Source organism: Macrotis lagotis, chromosome 2, assembly GCF_037893015.1.
Source record: "Macrotis lagotis isolate mMagLag1 chromosome 2, bilby.v1.9.chrom.fasta, whole genome shotgun sequence".
Classification (NCBI taxonomy): Eukaryota; Metazoa; Chordata; class Mammalia; order Peramelemorphia; family Peramelidae; genus Macrotis; species Macrotis lagotis.
In genome coordinates this window covers 24,056,425-24,074,155 of record NC_133659.1, presented here as the reverse complement: position 1 = coordinate 24,074,155, position 17,731 = coordinate 24,056,425, and the positions used below count along the sequence as shown (strand labels likewise).

General features: G+C 43.2%; 1 protein-coding gene across 1 annotated transcript in view; it reads left to right on the top strand.

Annotated features, from left to right (window-relative positions):
• MROH7 (maestro heat like repeat family member 7) overlaps positions 1-17,731 on the top strand; it is a 75,367-nt gene that overhangs the window by 9,168 nt on the left and 48,468 nt on the right. The window contains exons 2-6 of the mRNA XM_074221353.1: positions 2,303-2,336; positions 3,028-4,420; positions 8,053-8,129; positions 10,801-10,884; positions 13,979-14,058. Coding sequence (XP_074077454.1) covers positions 3,106-4,420; positions 8,053-8,129; positions 10,801-10,884; positions 13,979-14,058 — 1,556 coding nt within the window. The 5' untranslated portion in view covers positions 2,303-2,336; positions 3,028-3,105. The remainder of the gene's footprint in view (positions 1-2,302; positions 2,337-3,027; positions 4,421-8,052; positions 8,130-10,800; positions 10,885-13,978; positions 14,059-17,731) is intronic.

Genomic DNA, 17,731 nt, shown 5'->3' with positions numbered 1-17,731 from the left:
AGGAAATCTGGGCACAGTGACATGAATTCTAGATTTTTGGAAAGTGGGTTTCAAAGCATGAAGAGGAGAGATAAGGTAGGACCTCATGGATTATAATACTTTAGAGGAAACTAGTCCAGGAAGGATGAGAGATGCTCAAGAATAATTGCTTTTATCTCTACCACACTTCAAGGTTTTCAAAGCTTTTTCTTTTATTATCTCATTTGATCCTCACAACAATCCTGGGAGGTAGGTGCTAGTATCATGTCCATTTTGTGGATGAAGAAACTGAGGTTTAGAGAGGGTTAAGTGACTTACCGAAGGTCACACAGCTAATAAGTGTGAGACCACCTAACTGCCTTTGATTAGCTTTCATTACCTGGCCCAGATGAGCTATACCTTCTGAAGGGTCCTAAATGATCCAAGTGATAGGATGTCTGAGCCACTGTCTTCGATACCTGAAAGTTCCTGATAGACAGAAGAGGGGCTACAAGACTGGGGAAGGGGGCAGCTAGGTGGCACAGTGGATAGAGCGCCGGCCCTGGAGCCAGGAGGACCTGAGTTCAAATCCGAACTCAGACACTTAATAATGACCTAGCTGTGTGGCCTTGGGCAAGCCACTTAACCCCATTGTCTTGCAAGAACCTAAAAAAAAAAAAGGACTGGAGAAGAACAAATGGTGTCCAAATTCTCAATAAAGGAAAGGAACTAGGGTCTGCAAATTATAGGACTTTGATTTCTGGGGAAATTCATGAACATACCATTCAAGAGATGGTTGGAGAAAATCTAGAGAATAAAGGGAGTGATTCCTAAGAGTCAGCCTGGCTTCATCAAGAAAATAAGCCATGCTTAGTGTCTTTTTTGGCAGAATTACTATAATTGTAGATGAAGAGAATGCTGTTTACTTAAAATTTCCCTACATTTTAGAAAGCTTTGGATAAAGTATCTCATATTATTCTTCCAGAAAACATGGGGAAATATGGAAGACAAGAACAGTTTTAGAGAGATTTAGAATTGGTTGGATGACTGTTCATGGCTCAATGTCATTGTAACTAAAAGTCTCTAGGGTAGGACTACAGGGATCTATACTTAGCTCTTTGCTGTTTTAAAATTTTTCTCAATGACTTAAATAAAAGCCTAGATTGTCTACTTATTAAATTTACAAATGATCCAAAACTCAAAGTTATCACAAACATACAGGATGACCCAGTCAGGATTTGAAAAAATTCAGGCCTCAGTATTAGGCTGAATCAAAGATGAATTTCAATGGAGATTTTTATGCTCAGGTACAAAAAAAAATTCAACTTCATAGGTAAAAGATAGTGAAGTATAATTAGACAATTAGTTCTGAAAAAGATCTAAGGATTGTAGTGGACTACAAGCTCCATGTGAGTGATGTGGTGGCCAGCCAAGCTAAGGAGACAAGGCTTCCCAGCATAGGGAGGTGATGGCCCCATTGTCCTATGCTCTGGTGCAAATGAGGAAGATTGGGTCCTTTCTGGACACTTTGACTCAAAAAGACAGAGACAAGGTGGAAGGTGGAAGGAGCAGGGCAGCTGGATGGGAGTGAAGCAGTTAAGTTCATATCATATCAGATTTGATTGAAAGAATCTGGAAAAGAAAACACGCGGAACATGAGTATTGGCTGTAATGTAGAGAAGGGATTCATTCAGTTTGCTTTTGTGGCTTGAGAGGGCAGAACCAGCAACAATGGGGGAGGCTGGTCAAGAATTCAAATTAAGCTTGATGTCAGAAAGGAAAGAAAATGGAGCTCGAAAGTTTTGTATCTAGAAGTTTGGTTAAAGAAGGAAGGAAGGGAGGGAGGGAGGGAGGGAGGAAAAGAAAGAAGGAAGGAAAGGAGCAAAGGGAAAGAAACAAGAAAGGAAGGAAGGAAGGAAGGAAGGAAGGAAGGAAGGAGGGGAATGGAGGGGAGGAAGGAAGGAAGGAAGGAAGGAAGGAAGGAAGGAAGGAAGGAAGAAGAAATATCTCTGGGAAATTGTCAAGTTTAGGCAAAGTTGCTTAAGATTAGGGGATGCTTGAACTTATTTATAAGCTGTGTGGAAGATAAGGGAGAAGGGAGTTGGAATGAATGAGGAAATCTGTTGAGTTGGAATGAATGAGGAAATCTGTTGCAATATATGGGTTACTATCAAGAAAAAGCTGAGCAGAGAAGTATAGTGGGGCTAGTCAATAAGGTTGAAGTCAGTGAGGGAAAGGAGATCTGAGAATCAGCTGCCCTCTTGGAATGAAATGCTCCTCGTCCATTTGCCATGATGAGCTCAGGGAACTCTCTTCCTGATGCTCTTTCCTTTTTTATCCTCAGGGGCTGCTCCAGTTTGAGGACAACATGTGTGCAGGTAAGGTGGCTCAGGGCATCCCCTCTGGGCGCTGAAAGGAGGAGGGGTGTCTGATCTGACTGGAACAGTTTTGGCTTAGACCCAGGTTTCCTGAAAGCATGTAGACACACTGGTGAGTGTCACAAGCTGCTCTTTGAATGGAAAAACTAAGTGGAAACTAATGGTGTGACCATTCACAGAGTGCTTTCTGGAGCTCATTAGCATTTCTCTGCCTTGTAACCTACAATCCTTTCCTGTGCTCCCTTATTGGCCAAAGAGCACATGGGCTTGAGGGGGCCTCCCCTTCACCCAGGGTTGAAACATATGGAGAAGGGCTAGTTCAAATATTATTCAATTTTACTCACCCCATTCTTCATCTATGAGCTGGTTGGAAATATGGTCACCATTTGTGAGGTACCTCCCCAATCTTTTTTTTTTTAATGAATGTATCTTTGAAGCTCTTTCCCCTCCTTTGCTGTAACTTCCCAACAACTCTTCAACACTCTACCACCACCCATCACCTCAGTAGAACCCTTCTTTGAAACAAAGTTCAATTAATAAATACCTATCAGGGATAGCTGGTGAGGTATGCCTCATTCTGTATCTGTAGCCCACCGCCTCTCTGTTCCAAGGTGCCCCTCCTCCATCTCCTCTTCCTCTTTGGTGTTGAAGGGCAGGATGCCCATGGTCTTTAACTTTTCCCTTTTTTCAGGGAAGCTGGAGATTGCTGGACAGTTGGCTTTTGGAGGGAAGAAGGGGACAGTAGTTTCTAGAGCCCCAGGCATCAGGCATGGACCTGAGACCAGACACGAGCACAGACTTCAGTAACAGGTCCAACATGACCCCCAATCCAGTCATGGACCTCTTCCCAGTCCTAGGCAAATCCCCAAGTCCCAGCACAAGTGAGACCCTGCCTCCCAATGTGGATAGCTTGCCCATGCTGACCTCAAATGTAGACCTGGCTCCAATTCCTATGGGGAATGACTCTGAGAATCTGAGCTCTGAAATCAGCTTTCAGCAGAGCTTGGACCCTGCCGTTGCTCTGCCCTCCACCAAGACCCAGATCTCTGGGGACACCAAGACCCAGATCTACGGGGACAGCAAGACCGACAGCATGGAGTCAAGCCGTAGCTGCAGTCCTGACTGCAGTCTCCTCCTTGTCCCAGCCCATAACAAGGTTCTCATCTCAGGCTTCAGTGATCCTGACTCCAATCAGATTTCCAGCCCTAGTTCCAATACCATGATCTCCCCAGCCTTCAGCCTGACCTTCCTCCCAGGCGAAGGGGTCGACAGCCCCCGTTCCAGCTCCCACGGGCCCCTCGTACCAATTCTTTCTTCAACAATCCTTGTGGATCAGAGTCCTAGCAAGCACAGGACCTTGGACCTGAATTCCAACAGCAACCCTAAGAGCAGCTTGGTTGGGGCCCAGTTGGTTAAGCTGAGTCCCAGTTCAAGCCTGACCTCTGGCAAGGCCCTGAGTTTGAATTTTGATAACAGCTCCCTGATTGACTCCACCAGCACTCATCTGCTGAACTCTGACTCCACCCCTAATCCAAACTTCCTAAGGAATGTGGGCCTGGAAAACATCTCAAGGCCAAACTCCAACTTAGCCCTCTGGTCCTTCTCCAACACAACTCCTGGTCCTGCCTCCAGGAGGTCCCTGGGGATGGGCCTAGGCAACAACTCTAGGTCCAGTTCCAGCAGTGCCCCATCCCCAGCTTCAAGCCCAGGCTCCAGGAAGACCATGAACATGGCAATGGGCAATTCCAATGCAGCCCTTAATTCTAATTTGGATGAAAAAATTCTTTTAGACTCTAGTGTCAACAGACCCAACTCACTCATGGCCCTTGCACCAATCACTTCCATGTCCCTAGTGGTCGACAATAGTCAGGACCAGAAGACCGATGTGGGCTGCATCCTAACAGATGCTTCCTGCGTGACCCTGACGATGAGTCAAAATGATTTAGAGAACTTCAGACTTCCCATCAGGGTTAACAGCAGGACAGGAGAAGTCAAGAGGAAAATGGAAAATGGCATCTCCATGATACCCCAAGTTCTACAATTCACCTCTGAAGACATCAGCATCTATCAGACCTTATCTGATGGTAAGGAAACACAGGGCTTTGCACTAAGATCTCTATTAATGCCGTAAGACTTTGTATCCATCTAATTTTATATGTGGGTAATTCAAGATCCAGAGAAATGAGGGGAATTGACCTAGATCATGGAGTTTAGTGACAAGGTTAGGTCTTGAACTCAGCTCCTCTGACATACCAGGCCCATCCAAGATTCTCTGCCCTGAACCCATGATGAAGAGATCTAGACTGAGAGCTAAGGGATTTAGGTTCAAGTCCTGGTTCTACCATTGTCTTGGAGGTCTTGGGCAAGCTACTCCCCCCCTCCACCCAGGCCTCAATATCCTCATCCATGAAATGGTACTATGTTCACCTCACCCTACCCTACCCCCACCTCCACTACCTGCTGCCCTGAAAGCTTTGACCTGATTGACAAAGAATAGGATACTGAGAAGCAACTTTATGAATCCTTTAATCTTTTAAATATTAGGGGAAAACTTGTTCTAGTGAGAGAGGACAAAAGGAGAGGAAGAGGTGGAGAGAGGAAAGAGGGGAGGTAGAGAGAGATGGAGAGAAAGGAGAGAGACAGAGAGAGACAGAGAGAGACAGAGAAAGAAGAGAGGGAAGGTGGGGGAGGGAGGGGATGAAGAGAGAGACAGAGAGAAAGTCCTACAGGTCTAGAATAATAATAGCAATCATTTACAAAGTACTTTGAGGTTTCCAAAGCACTCTGCAGGCATTTGATCCTCACAATATCCTGTTTGATTGGTTCTATAATCTCTATTTTACAAATGAGGAAACTGAGTCTTAGGTGAGAACTGCCTTGTCCAGGGTCACATAGCTACCAAGTGGCAGAGCTGGGATTTGGACCCAGGTCTTCATGGTCCAATCCTCTAGATCCACCCTGTCTGGGGTTCTAAATGATTGCAGATGATGCTTGAAGAACTTAAGGGGTACAGACTGGGTCTGCAGAGGGGCTGACCAGCTGAAGATTATCAAAATGGGGAAGAAGGCAGCTATCCACTGTGGATGGTGAACTTGGATTGTCTTATTGGCAAAATTCTAGAATAGCTCATGAAAAAGGGCTTAAGAATCTTTTCTTAATAGAGAAGTATTTCTGGTGAGCCATCATGGGTCACTGAAACTAAGTTGGGCTATATTACCCCCATTTTCTTTGCTAACAATTACTGGGATCCCATTGACAAAGCAAAGGACAATCATACAATCCTTGTGGACAGATGGAGAGATTGGCTGCTTAATGGAAGAGCTTGGAAGACACAAACGTGTCAATAACAGAACAGAAAGAATATAGTTGACATAATTCAACCCTCCTTCCCCCAATATAATTTGCCCTCATCAATATTTTCCCCTTGCCAAAGATTATGCATACTTCAAACTCTGAGTCTGTTGGCTTATTCCTGAACATTCTTTTTTCCTCCTGCTGAGACCTCTAGGGGCTCAGAAACTGTAATAATTAGATATCTACAAATGCCTCAGTTTGTCATTATAGTCCTCACTCCAAAGATTAGGTTGCTTCCCCAAATGCTTACATCCCTTCATGGAAGGACTCTGGAAGCCAGAGCTGCCTGTGGTCAAGAGAGTGTTTTAAATTATCAGCAGAATGAGCCAATCACTGGGTGGCTACGCCTTTCATGTTTCTGTAAACCCAGACTCAAGCCCCAAACTAGCTATTTTTGTTGTTGTTTCAGTTATGTCTGACTCTTCATGACCCCATTTGGGATTTTCTTGGCAAAGATACTGGAACAGTTTGCCATTTCCTTTTCGAGTTCATTATATAAATGAAAAAAAATGAGGCAAACTGGGTTAAGTAACTTGCTCAAGGACATATAGCTAGTAAGTCTGAGGTCAGATTTGAACCCAGGTCTTCGGGATTCCAGGTTTTATGCACTGTGCCATCTAGCTTTCCAACTTGAGGACTGACCAAACTTCCAAGTTTCACACCGTACATACACTCTCTATTTTCATACATATCTGTTCATTGATCGATGAACTTTGTTTTCACCAAACCTTTACTCATCAGCATCCAGAACATCCTGAACCTTTCTTATAGCCCAGAGGGATAATGAATGATTTCTGATGAGGTATGGGGATTAATGAATAGCAGGCAGTCACATGAAAAACTGCTCTTCAGTAAACAGTTATCTGCTTTCTCTTGGTGTCCTCATACTTTGGCTTTAAAGGCCCACTGAGGGGAAGTGATTTGTCCATGTGATACACAAACTTTAGGATTTAATCCTTGAGTAGAGAGAGAGAGGTCACAGCTGTAGGGATAAGGCTTCCCACTCAGGACACTAGAGGGTCTTACCCTGGCGTCAGGTCATAAGAATATTCCACACCAGGTTCACATCATTATCACTGGTACCTTGATTTTATTTGCTTGGATTTTTACTAAGCATTTAACCCCACTGTAGCTGGGATCGTTTCTTTATATTCCCTTCCCAGGTAAAGAATATGTCTGTCTGTCTTAGCTCTCTTGTTTAGCTATACTAGAGAAGAACTACCAAAGTTAAAAAGAAATAACAGTCCACTTTCTGTAGAATGTTAAGATTTTCAAAAGTACTTAATTTTTGTCAATCCTGGGAAGTGAATGAGGAAACTGAGGAATAAGGAAATTTCTCTGATGAGAAGAGTAGTAGTGGCTTACCTAGTTACACATGGTAGAACTATTACTAACATCCTGTTCCTCCTTAAGAACCCCTAAGATCAGGGATTCTCTCACTACACTAAACTGGAAAAAAAATAGAGATAAAAAGATCAACCATGTAATCATGTGTCTGTGCCAACCCCACAAAACCACAAGCTTTTTTCCCCCTCCAATCTGTCATTTTCTACTCTAACTTCAAGAAGAGAGCAACCTCTCCACTCCCAGTAATAATCTCTAACCCAACTGAGTTTAAAATTTCAATCATTTTCACTTCTCTTTTTTTTTCCCCCTTGTTAAGGTTTTTTTCAGAAGTGGCAGTGACAAACCCAACATTAGGCCAAAATATATGTGTATGTCTTATAAACAGAAAAAAATTGTTTTCTAGAAGAAAGATTTAGAGTCATTCCATGATGGCAGGACCTAAAAGAAATCATGGTCCCAGACAAGTTTATAATATGGTGAAGGGAATGAGATATTAACATATAGGAAGGTAATCACATGATAATTCATTGTATGATTTTGGGTAAGATATTTATCTGGACTTTTTTATCTGTATTTTTTTTCACCTCTAAAATGAGGAAGTTTGACTTTCCAGCCCTAATATTCTGCATTTTATATTACAACAGTCAAAATTCAAAGGACATTCTAAGAGCCCTCCCAGCAAGTCTAACATTCTACACTTTTCTGTTCTAAGACCCCTCCCAGTTCTGACATTTTGAGTCTGTGATACTCTGCCTTCACAACACTCACTTAGAGATTTAGAATGAAGCTCCATTAATAAGGCACCTCCACAGGATTTCCCAAGTCTAGGAATGTTCAGAGGCCTTCAGGCCCCAACTACTGCGTCTGGCAGAGGCAAGGGATTTTATGAACAGTCTGTATCATCCTCCCCCTCCCCCAATCCCTACCACCCAGACATGTCTTTCCCTCTTAGAGAGTGATGGGAAGAACCTAATTCATTTCCTTCTTTTCCATGTTTTGAACCATCGACGTCCAGAGATCTATGATGATAATAACTCTTCAAGCCTTTGCAAGAAGGACGAGTTAAGGGAGAATAGCAGAAAAGTAACGGAAGTAAGATAAGTGCTCCATCTCTACCTTCATCTGAGTCATTGATAAAAGTGTTGACCAGCACTAGGGCCAGACCAGGTCCCTGGTCCCTGGTCCCTCCACTAGAGACCTGCCTTCAGGTTGCTATCCATTGAGAAATGACTACCTTTGGATCTGGCTGGTCAGAAGCTTTCTCTAAAGTGAAGGTTCCTGGCCCACTGTTCTCCATCTCTCTGTGCCCCTCTGGGAGACTCTAGAAACAGGAATCCTCCCTGCTCAATGATCCAGTGTACCCTGTCCACATGTCTTTGTAGGGGTTCTTCTTTATGGAGTCTAGAAGTCTGATCTGGCCTTATAGAAGACCCCAAGATTTGGAGCAACTTTTCCCCCAAGTGACTAATACCCTCCTTCCTTTGTCTATTCATATTTTTGCTATACTCCTATATTGTATTTACTGAAGATCCTTTGGCAGGAGCTGTGTGAGATATGGAATAATCAAAATGTTTGAATAATAGAACGAAGAGGAAGCCTAGAATTCAAACTGTGAGAGCTAGAAGAGACCTTGGAACACGGAACATCAGAGTTGAGAAAGGACCATTGAATAGTGAGCACAGAATGCTAGAATCCAGAACGTGAGAGATGGCGGAGACCTTAGAACTTAGAACACATAGTTGGGGAAGGCCTTAGTTGTTGGAATACAGGATGTCAGAGCTGGAAGAAACTTTGGAACATAGAACACTAGAGATGGAAAGGACCTTAGAATACAAAACACAGAATCTGAGGGCTGGCAGAGACCTTAGAACTTAGAACATAGAGTTGGGAAAGACTTTAGAAAACAGAATGTTAGAACACAGGATGTCAGAGCTAGAAGGAACCTGGAATATAGAACACCAGAGATGGAAAGGACCTTAGAATACAGAACACAGAATATTAGAAACAGAAAGGTTGAGCTTGGAGAGACCTCAGAACACAGAAAATTAGGTGTAGGGAAGTGCTAAAAACACACCTACTCTTATCTTCCCATTTGAAAGACAAAGAAACTAATAAGGCCCGGGTTAAGGAAGTACCTTATCCCAGACCCGGAGAAGCCACCAGTCTGCAGAGACAAGACAATCCCTAGTAACCCTAAAACATCCTTGGGGATCATTTCCTGTGAACCCCAAATTAAAATTACCTAGTGAATTAGTGATTGACCTGAGGTCTAAGCATTCTTTTCTCTGATTCGGTGCCTTCAGTGTAGAGATGGGCAAACTAAGTCTAAGCTCCAGGTCAAGGGACAAGTAGGGAGAGGTGAGGTTGGTTGTGGACGAGAATGGTCAGGGAAAGCTTTCCCACATCATGAAGATGAGGCAGAATTTGGAAAGGCTGAGGGAGGGAGGTATCCTGTGTCTCATGCTCCCAGGGCCATGCCTTATTTGTGTGATTTTCTCTACTACTGTGGCAACTAATATAAAACAACTCATAGGCAACAAAATGCCTTAATTCAGTTGGAATGCACATGTCTTCGGAAGGTTCTAAGTAGTGCTTGAAAATGAGGATTTTTGATGGACAGAGTAGGAGACATATTTTGAATGGAAGTAGAAGAGCACTATCCCTTTTCATTCTGGGTTAGCGTCAGCCCTTCCAACCCTTCTTTTATCTTTCTCTCTAGCTCTTGTCTATTCTCTGTCTCTCTTCCAATTGTGAGGAACCCTCAACAAAGCCTGAAACCTTTAGAAGTCCTACAGAAAGGAAAAGCAGGTGGAACTGGTCCTTTTCATTCTTTTTCAGACTCATGGCCTAGCTTTTTTGAAAATTTTATTTATTTAAGACAATAGGGCTTTTAAGTGACTTGCCTAAGGTCACACAGCTAGGCAATTATTAAGTGTCTGAGGCCAAATTTGAACTCAGGTCCTCCTGACTCCAGGGCCCGTGCTCTATCCACTGCACCACCTAGTTGCCCTTCATGGCCCATTTTGGATGAGGCCCAGCTTGAGTCTTTTTGAGTTCTTCCCCCACTCCTCTCCCTCCCCCACCCACTATTTCTGAACACTGATGATATGGGTCCCTTAAAATGGGGTCCTAGTCTGGGTATTGGCCTTGGGAAACACCACCTCCCAGCTTCATTATCTAATAAATGATCTACCTGAGATGTAGATTCCATTCCCTTTCCAAATCATCCTCCTTGGATCCTGGATCCTCCTTCCAACAGTCAGGACTTGAACAGAATCCCAACTTTTTTCTTTGCTTGGGTGACCTGGAGCAAGTCCTCTGTGGAGGGTGTAACTGAGCCTCAGTTTCCTCATCTCTAAAATGGAGTAAATGACTACTCTGGTACTTCTCAATTCTCAGTCATAAATTAGTCATTAGATTTTTTTTTTTAGATTTTTGCAAGGCAAATGGGGTTAAGTGGCTTGCCCAAGGTCACACAGCTAGGTAATTATTAAGTGTCTGAGACCAGATTTGAACCCAGGTACTCCTGACTCCAGGGCTGGTGCTTTATCCACTGCTCCACCTAGCTGCCCCATGTCATTAGATTGTAACATGATGGTTCCTTCCCTGAATCAGATGGAAGGCCCAGCTGCCCTTAAAGTACAAACTTTGGCTAGCAGCTTGAAGAGAAGAGAGACGCATTTTGTTTTATGTGTGCCAGATCTTTGAGCCCATGGGAAGCTGGGGCTCATCCTGTGCCCTTTTCCCTTTTACCCTCTGGGAGGAAGAGAATAAGATCATCATTGAGAGAAACCAAGAGCAGCTGGAACCAGATGAAGACAAGAGGCAGCTGATAAAGAAGATGATGGTGCGGGCGCCTTGTGCTGGTCTGTGGGGCCTGGGCAGGAGAGGGGACCCTGGGGAGGGAACACCATCAATAAACTGATTTACCTGACTGACCTACAGTGTGTGGGTAGAGGAACATTCTGGGAGAGCCTTGGATCAGGGAATGTCAGAGCTGAGAACAAGAATGGAAATGATGGGAGTCAGTGATGGGAGAGACATTACAATCCAGAATGGCAAAGCTGGGAAGACCCTTAGAACCTAGAATGTTAGACCTGGAAAAGTACTTAGAATATAGATTTTCAGAGATGGACATGATCTTGGAAATGCGAACCATAAAGATAAGGGGATGGAGGGTATTTCTTCCAAGTTTGTAATCTTAAGATACTGGAAATGAGATGAGATTCCCTTTTCACTTAGGGGATAGTAATGGCCTGGAGTCTTGGGATCTTTCCCAGGATGGTACAGGAGATTTAGCAGACATGATTGCCAGTAATTTACCAGTCATGTAACCTTGGCTAAGTCATTTGCCTTTTTCATTTTCCTTGTCTGAACTGTACCAATGATCCCTGACATCTGTGTAGAGTTTTTGGATTTACAAAGTGATTTTTTCACTATCACCCCTCAAAGTGGGAGATATCTCTATTGTCCTCCTCTATAAGATGAGGGAACTGAGGTTCAAAGTGGAAATGCCTTGTCCTGGATGTCAAAACTGGAGAACCCAGGGTGATTCTTTTCCAGGATTCCATTACAGCTTTTCAAGGTTCTGAGAATCAGAAGGCATGACTGGACCTTAGTTTCCTCCTCTAAAAAGGAAGGGGGTCAAAATGAGATGATATCTCTCTCTCTTTTTTTTTTGTTTTTTTTTTTAGGTTTTTGCAAGGCAAACAGGGTTAAGTGGCTTGCCCAAGGCCACACAGCTAGGTCATTATTAAATGTCTGAGACCGGATTTGAACCCAGGTACTCCTGACTCCAGGGCCAGTGCTTTATCCACTATGCCACCTAGCCGCCCCTCTCTCTCTTTATTTTTGCGAGGTAATGGGGTTAGGTGACTTGCCCAAGGACACACTGCTATTAGGTATCAAATTCCTGAGCTCACATTTGAACTCAGGTCCTCTTGATTCCAGGACCAGTGTTCTAACTGCCCCAAGATGATCTTTTAAGTAGGGCAAGTCACTTACTTTTTCATCATTCTACCAAAAGCACCATGAATTGCCATAAATTTCAGAGAAGGTGCTGACTTGACTGGTGGAGGGAGTTTGCCTTTGAGATTCTACCATATTGGATTTTGAAGGTTCAGAGAATAGTGGAAGATCATTGGTTTTGGAGGCAAAGAAGACCTGATTTTGAATCTTTCTTCTGATGCTTAGTATGTCCACAAGTGATTTAGCATGTCTGGACCCTGAAATGGGGGAGGGCTTCTTCTGCAGGAGAACTAGAGCTGTAGACACTTATGAAGCACCTACTATGTGTTCAGGCAAAGAAAGACCAAAAACCAGTTCTCAAGGAGTCTGTAGTCAAATGAAGGAATAAATACATCTAGTCATGTTAAGGCTAAATTGGAAATGATCAACAATGAAATCTTTAGAATTAAGAGGAATCAACAAAGGCTTCCTACCATGTGCCAGGCTCTGGACTAAGCGTGAGGAAGACAAATACACAAGCAGGAAGAAGACAGACCCTGGCCTCTAGAGCTTGTATTTTACTAAGGGAAGACAAAAAGGGAAAAGCCAGTGAGGAGCCAAGGAAGGGAGTCTGTGAAATGGGGATACTGTCAACACTTAGTCACTTACTTGAGATGAAGATTAATGAGATAATTTTAAAGATGGTAGATGGTAAATGGTAGTCATTTTTGCTTGCCTGGGAGAAGAACATGTGACTTGAGCCTAGAGAAGATCTAGAATGAGAGTGTTTAGAGTAGGAAGGGATGGCAACAAGGACCATTCAGTCCAGTCCCTCATCCCCCATAACAACCACTACATTGGGACCAAACAATGGTCACTCCTTTGGCTTCTGCTTGAAGATCCTCAAGGCTGGGGACTAATCCCCTGGTAGCCTGAGTCCCCTTTCAGAGAGCTCTCGTTGGTAGGAATTTTGTTCTCACACCAAGTTCTCCTGGTTCTTCCTTTGGAACTAAACAGGCCAAAGCTAGTCCCACCATCTTGTCACAGTCTCTCAGATACCTGAAGACAGCTCTCAAGTTCATTCCCCTGACTCTTTAGTCTTCCAGACTATACATTCCAAGTTCCTTCCGCTGAACTGCTAATTCTTTTCTAGGCAGAGACCCTCCCCTTCCCAGGGTGGATCAGATCTCAGATTACAAGGATCCTGCAATGCCTGTCTGAATTTAACTTGGCTTGGTAGGCAATCTATCTAGCAGATAGAGAGCTAGCTTTGATATCAGAAAGACCTGGATTAGCTGTTTAACCTTAGGCAAGTCACTTAACCACATTGCCTTGCAAAAAAAAAAAACCAACAACCAGAAAGACCTGGATTCAAATCCTACTCTGCCACTATTGCTGATCACTTGATTTTGTTTAACCTTGCCTGGAACAGGAAGCTTCTTATTAGATCAATAAATCTAGAAAATCATTCTCTGACAAGTAATAGGGAACCATTAATGGTTCTTGAACAGAAAACCTCCATCATTGTCCTTCTCTATAAAAAAGGGAGGACTTGGGCTCCATGGCCTCCAAAGACCCTTCCATCCCTGAATCTAAGATTCTATTATCTTCTGACTCCCTAGCTTTCTGTTCTTTCCTCCATGGACATCCCTCTTCATGAGATTTCCAATCTAGAATTAAATATGTAGGCTTCATTTTGACCCTACTACATGTCTCTCAGAGATCGTATTAGAAGCATTTGTGTTGTCCTTCATTGGAATGGGTTATCTCCTAAGGTAGTGATTTCCCTATCCCTGGAGGTATTCAAACAGAGTTTGGATGGCTTCTTGTTGGATATAGTAGTGGGAATTTCTGCCCTAGATAGAGGTTGGACAGGCTACCTTCTGGGTCTTTTCTAGCTCCAATTCTCTGTAATTCTGTGTGGGCCCCATATGAATGAGATAGGAACATTGGAGTGAAGGAGGACTCATTGGCTCCATTTTTCCCTCCTTCAGAAGCAGATCCAAGAGGAGCCCACGGATACACTCTCCAATCCCACCCTGCAGGAGGCACTGGTAACCCTGGCCCAACTGAGGTATACAGATCTCCCCTCCTAGGCTTCTTCCTGCTTCCCCTGCCCCAACCCATTTCCTTGTTCCCATTGGATCTCATAGCTGGGGCACCCCCTTCTTTTTTGACCCAGTTCTTCTCCTGCTAAGAGCAGAACCATCCCCATCCTTGCCTGATGTCTCTCTCCTAGTGTCCCCTTTCATGCCTCCTATTGTGAAGAAGGTAATTAGCCCTGAGAATCAGAAGTCTACACTGCTCTGCATGTCCACTCAAAAATTTCCCCATTCCTTTTACCAATGCATTGCACCATTCCTAAGAACCTTCTGGAGACATGTGCATTCTAATTTGGTTAAAACATTCTTTGTACACAGAAGGAAAAGAAACCAAGTATTTTGGCCCCAAATTGGCCCATTCCAAATCTGCCACAAATCTCTATACTCCCTTCAATAATTCAATTCAACAAACAATTATTAAGCTACTCTGGACAGGGCAGAGAGGCACCCTGGTAAAGGGTGCAATATCTGGGTTCAAGTCTCACCTTTGATATTTGCTGACTGTGATCTTGGACAGATCATGGCTTCTCGATTTCCCCACAGAGCTCTCTTAAGACTTGAAGGGACAAGGGTGCCAATCTGCATCTATGGATAGTTTTTCTCCACTGGCTTCTGTCTCAAAGTTGGGGAATGCACTGGACTAAACCCTGGTGGCTATACAAAGTTACCAAAAGACGTATCCTAGGGGTGGCTAGGTGGAACAGTGGATAGAGCACTGGCCCTGGAGACAGGAGGACCTGAGTTCAAATCCGGCCTTAGACACTTAATAATTACCTAGCTGTGTGACCTTGGGCAAGTCACTTAGCCCCATTGCTTAGCAAAAACCTAAAAAAAAAAGACATATCCTCTGCCCACATGAAACTTCCAGTCTGGGGCATAAGCACAAATAGCTCTAATGCACACTGGTCCAGAGTGGGCTCATAACTAAGGCTGAGCAGGAAGTCTACAACTGATAGGGGAGAGTATCCCAGCAGGCTTTTTTGGGGGTGGGGGGAGGTGAACATTGCAGGTGGTTTTTAGAGGAGAAGCCAGCATCTCATAGGCTAAGAAGAGGCAGCAGGAATGCCTTCAGGGAGGGGAGAGTGAACAAAGACCTAAAGCCAGACAAGCAGGGGATGTCTAGAGGATGGAGAATTCTATTACCTCCTGTCTCCCTAGTCTGCTCTTCTTTCCTCCATGGACACCCCTCTTCATGAGATTCCCAATCTAGAATTAAATGTGTAGGCTTCCTTCTGTCCCTACTGCACTCAGAGATCAGCCTTGTAGGAGCCTTCAAAAGCATTTGTCTAAGGGTTTGTGGGAGAGACTAGAATGAGATGAGGTTGTAAAGATAGATTGGGACCAAGATGAAGGATCTTCTTGAAGGTAGAGAAATTTTTCTGGAATTCCCTAGAGACAAAAATTCACTTCTGCTCTGACTAGTTCAAGTTGCACCTCTAAAAAACTTCCTAAATGACAAATCATTTAACCTCTCAGACTCAGTTTCCTCATCAATAAAATGGGCTTATAGCAGCACCTATTTCCCAGGGTTGTAAGGGTCAAATGAGATAATATTTATAAATTGCTTTGAAAGTCTTAAAGCTCTATGATATCTCTTATTATTTCTCCTCTACCCTTGCACTGAAGGCAACTGGAGGCAGCAGAATGCATAGAGCTCCTGGGTTTGGGGATCAAGGAGACTTATTTTCATGGGTTCAAATCTGGCCTCATTTACTTCCTAACTGCTTGACCCAGAGAGAGTTATTTCACTCTGTTTGCTTCAGTTTCCTCATATGTAAAAAGAACTGGAGAAGGAAATGGCAAACTACTCCAGTCTCTCTGACAAGAAAACACCATGGGATCATGAGTTGGACACAACTGAAAAACAACCAACAGACAATAACATTGCTTATTAAAGTAGACACCGATTTAATTTGGAGGTTATGATTCAGGTTTCTGGAGAATTTTTCCACCTCCTAACCCAATATACCATAGATGTTGGTGCATATACCATGACTATTGGCATGAGGGTCTTTTAGCTTGAAATGATCTAGGAACCAAAGAACAACCCGCCAAAGCCTTTATTTCTCCAGGGAATACCTATGTGTCTTCCTTCCAATGAGCTGCAACTTTCATATTATATCTTTCATATTCTATTTATATCAAGAGATCAAGGAAGATACAATGGATTGCCTTCAACAGTGTGCTCACTTATTGGTCAATAAATAAATATCTCACATTGGGAGGACCAGCAACTAATGGTCTAAAAATTGGGATTCTTAGCATGCTCTAATTCCTTTGCCACTGTTTTGTTACCATCAGCAAAGAAATCCAAAGGGGTTAAATGGGCCCAAAGGCTGCCATTTTGTATTATTTCTATTTGATGAGTTTCCATGGCCAAAGAAGTCATTGCCCAGTATCTAAGTTACTGTAGGTGATGAATGTCTGCATACTTAGTTGACTTGTTCAAAGATAAGAGCCCCAGTCAGTGACCAGGATCCTACCTGAAGTCTTACCAGCTTGGTAGAATACAACTTTCTCCCAGAACTTGCTTCTCCTGGCATATCCTTGGAAAATCAATCAAACTGGTATTAATTTTCCCCTGAGAAAGATGGTTTAGCTAAGATTTGATTTTTACCTTCATGGAGCTCACTAGTTATTTATATAGTAAGATGGCAAAGCTGGAGGGGCAATCAGGGTCAAGAAGGTCCAGCATTTGGTACAGTGGGAAGAACATTGGATTTGGGGTGTAGATTATTTTACTCCCTGTGTGGTAGCTGGTAGAGCCCTCATCATCTTCATATAAACTGAAAGGACCATAGAATTAATATTATTATTATTACTACTTAAAATTATTATTGCTGCTACTACTACTGAAAGAGACCCTGATTGCCTGATCCAACACCTCATTTTATTGAAGAAACTAAGGTCCAAAGAAGAGAAGGGAATAAGCCTTTATTAAGTATGGCAGACACCAAGCCAGAGGTCAATAAGTCCAGTCTCTTCATTTTGGAGATGAGGAAACTCAAGAACAGAAAAGGGAAGTGATTTGTCAGGTCATACAGAGAACAAATGTCAGAGGTGGAATTTGAACCCAGATTCTCTAGCTGCAAAAACAGGGCATTTCTTTCCCATCACAATTTGGCCCTTGGACCAAGGCTCCTTCAAGTTCTAATCTGACCCCAGGCTGGAGGTAATGGATCTCCTTTCCAATTTTCCTAGGCCACCTTGGATCCCTCCTTTGTTCTGATCTCACTGTAGCTAATATATTGTCTTTACTGTATTGTATACTTCTCTCCATTGAATTATAAGCTTTTTGAAGGCAAGTCATACTAAACTCAGCACCCAGCTTGCCTTGCTCAAAGTAGGTTAATATTGAATTTGTCCATCAGTCAATTCACAAACATTTATCAGTTTTTTCTTATGACACCAAACACAGTGCTAAGCACAAGGGACACAAGGATAGGCCATAGATGGGTCTGTGGGACATGGCATGTTAATAACTCAATATATTCAAGACATTTATTGAAAGTGGCTTAAAAAGATCTGGGATCCAACTGAGAACAACAGGGCCAAAGTCTCAGGAGAGTCTTAGGCATAGCCTACATGGCAAGATAATCTGGCTCCCCTGGAGAATGAACCAAAATCTTATATCAATTAGTAAAT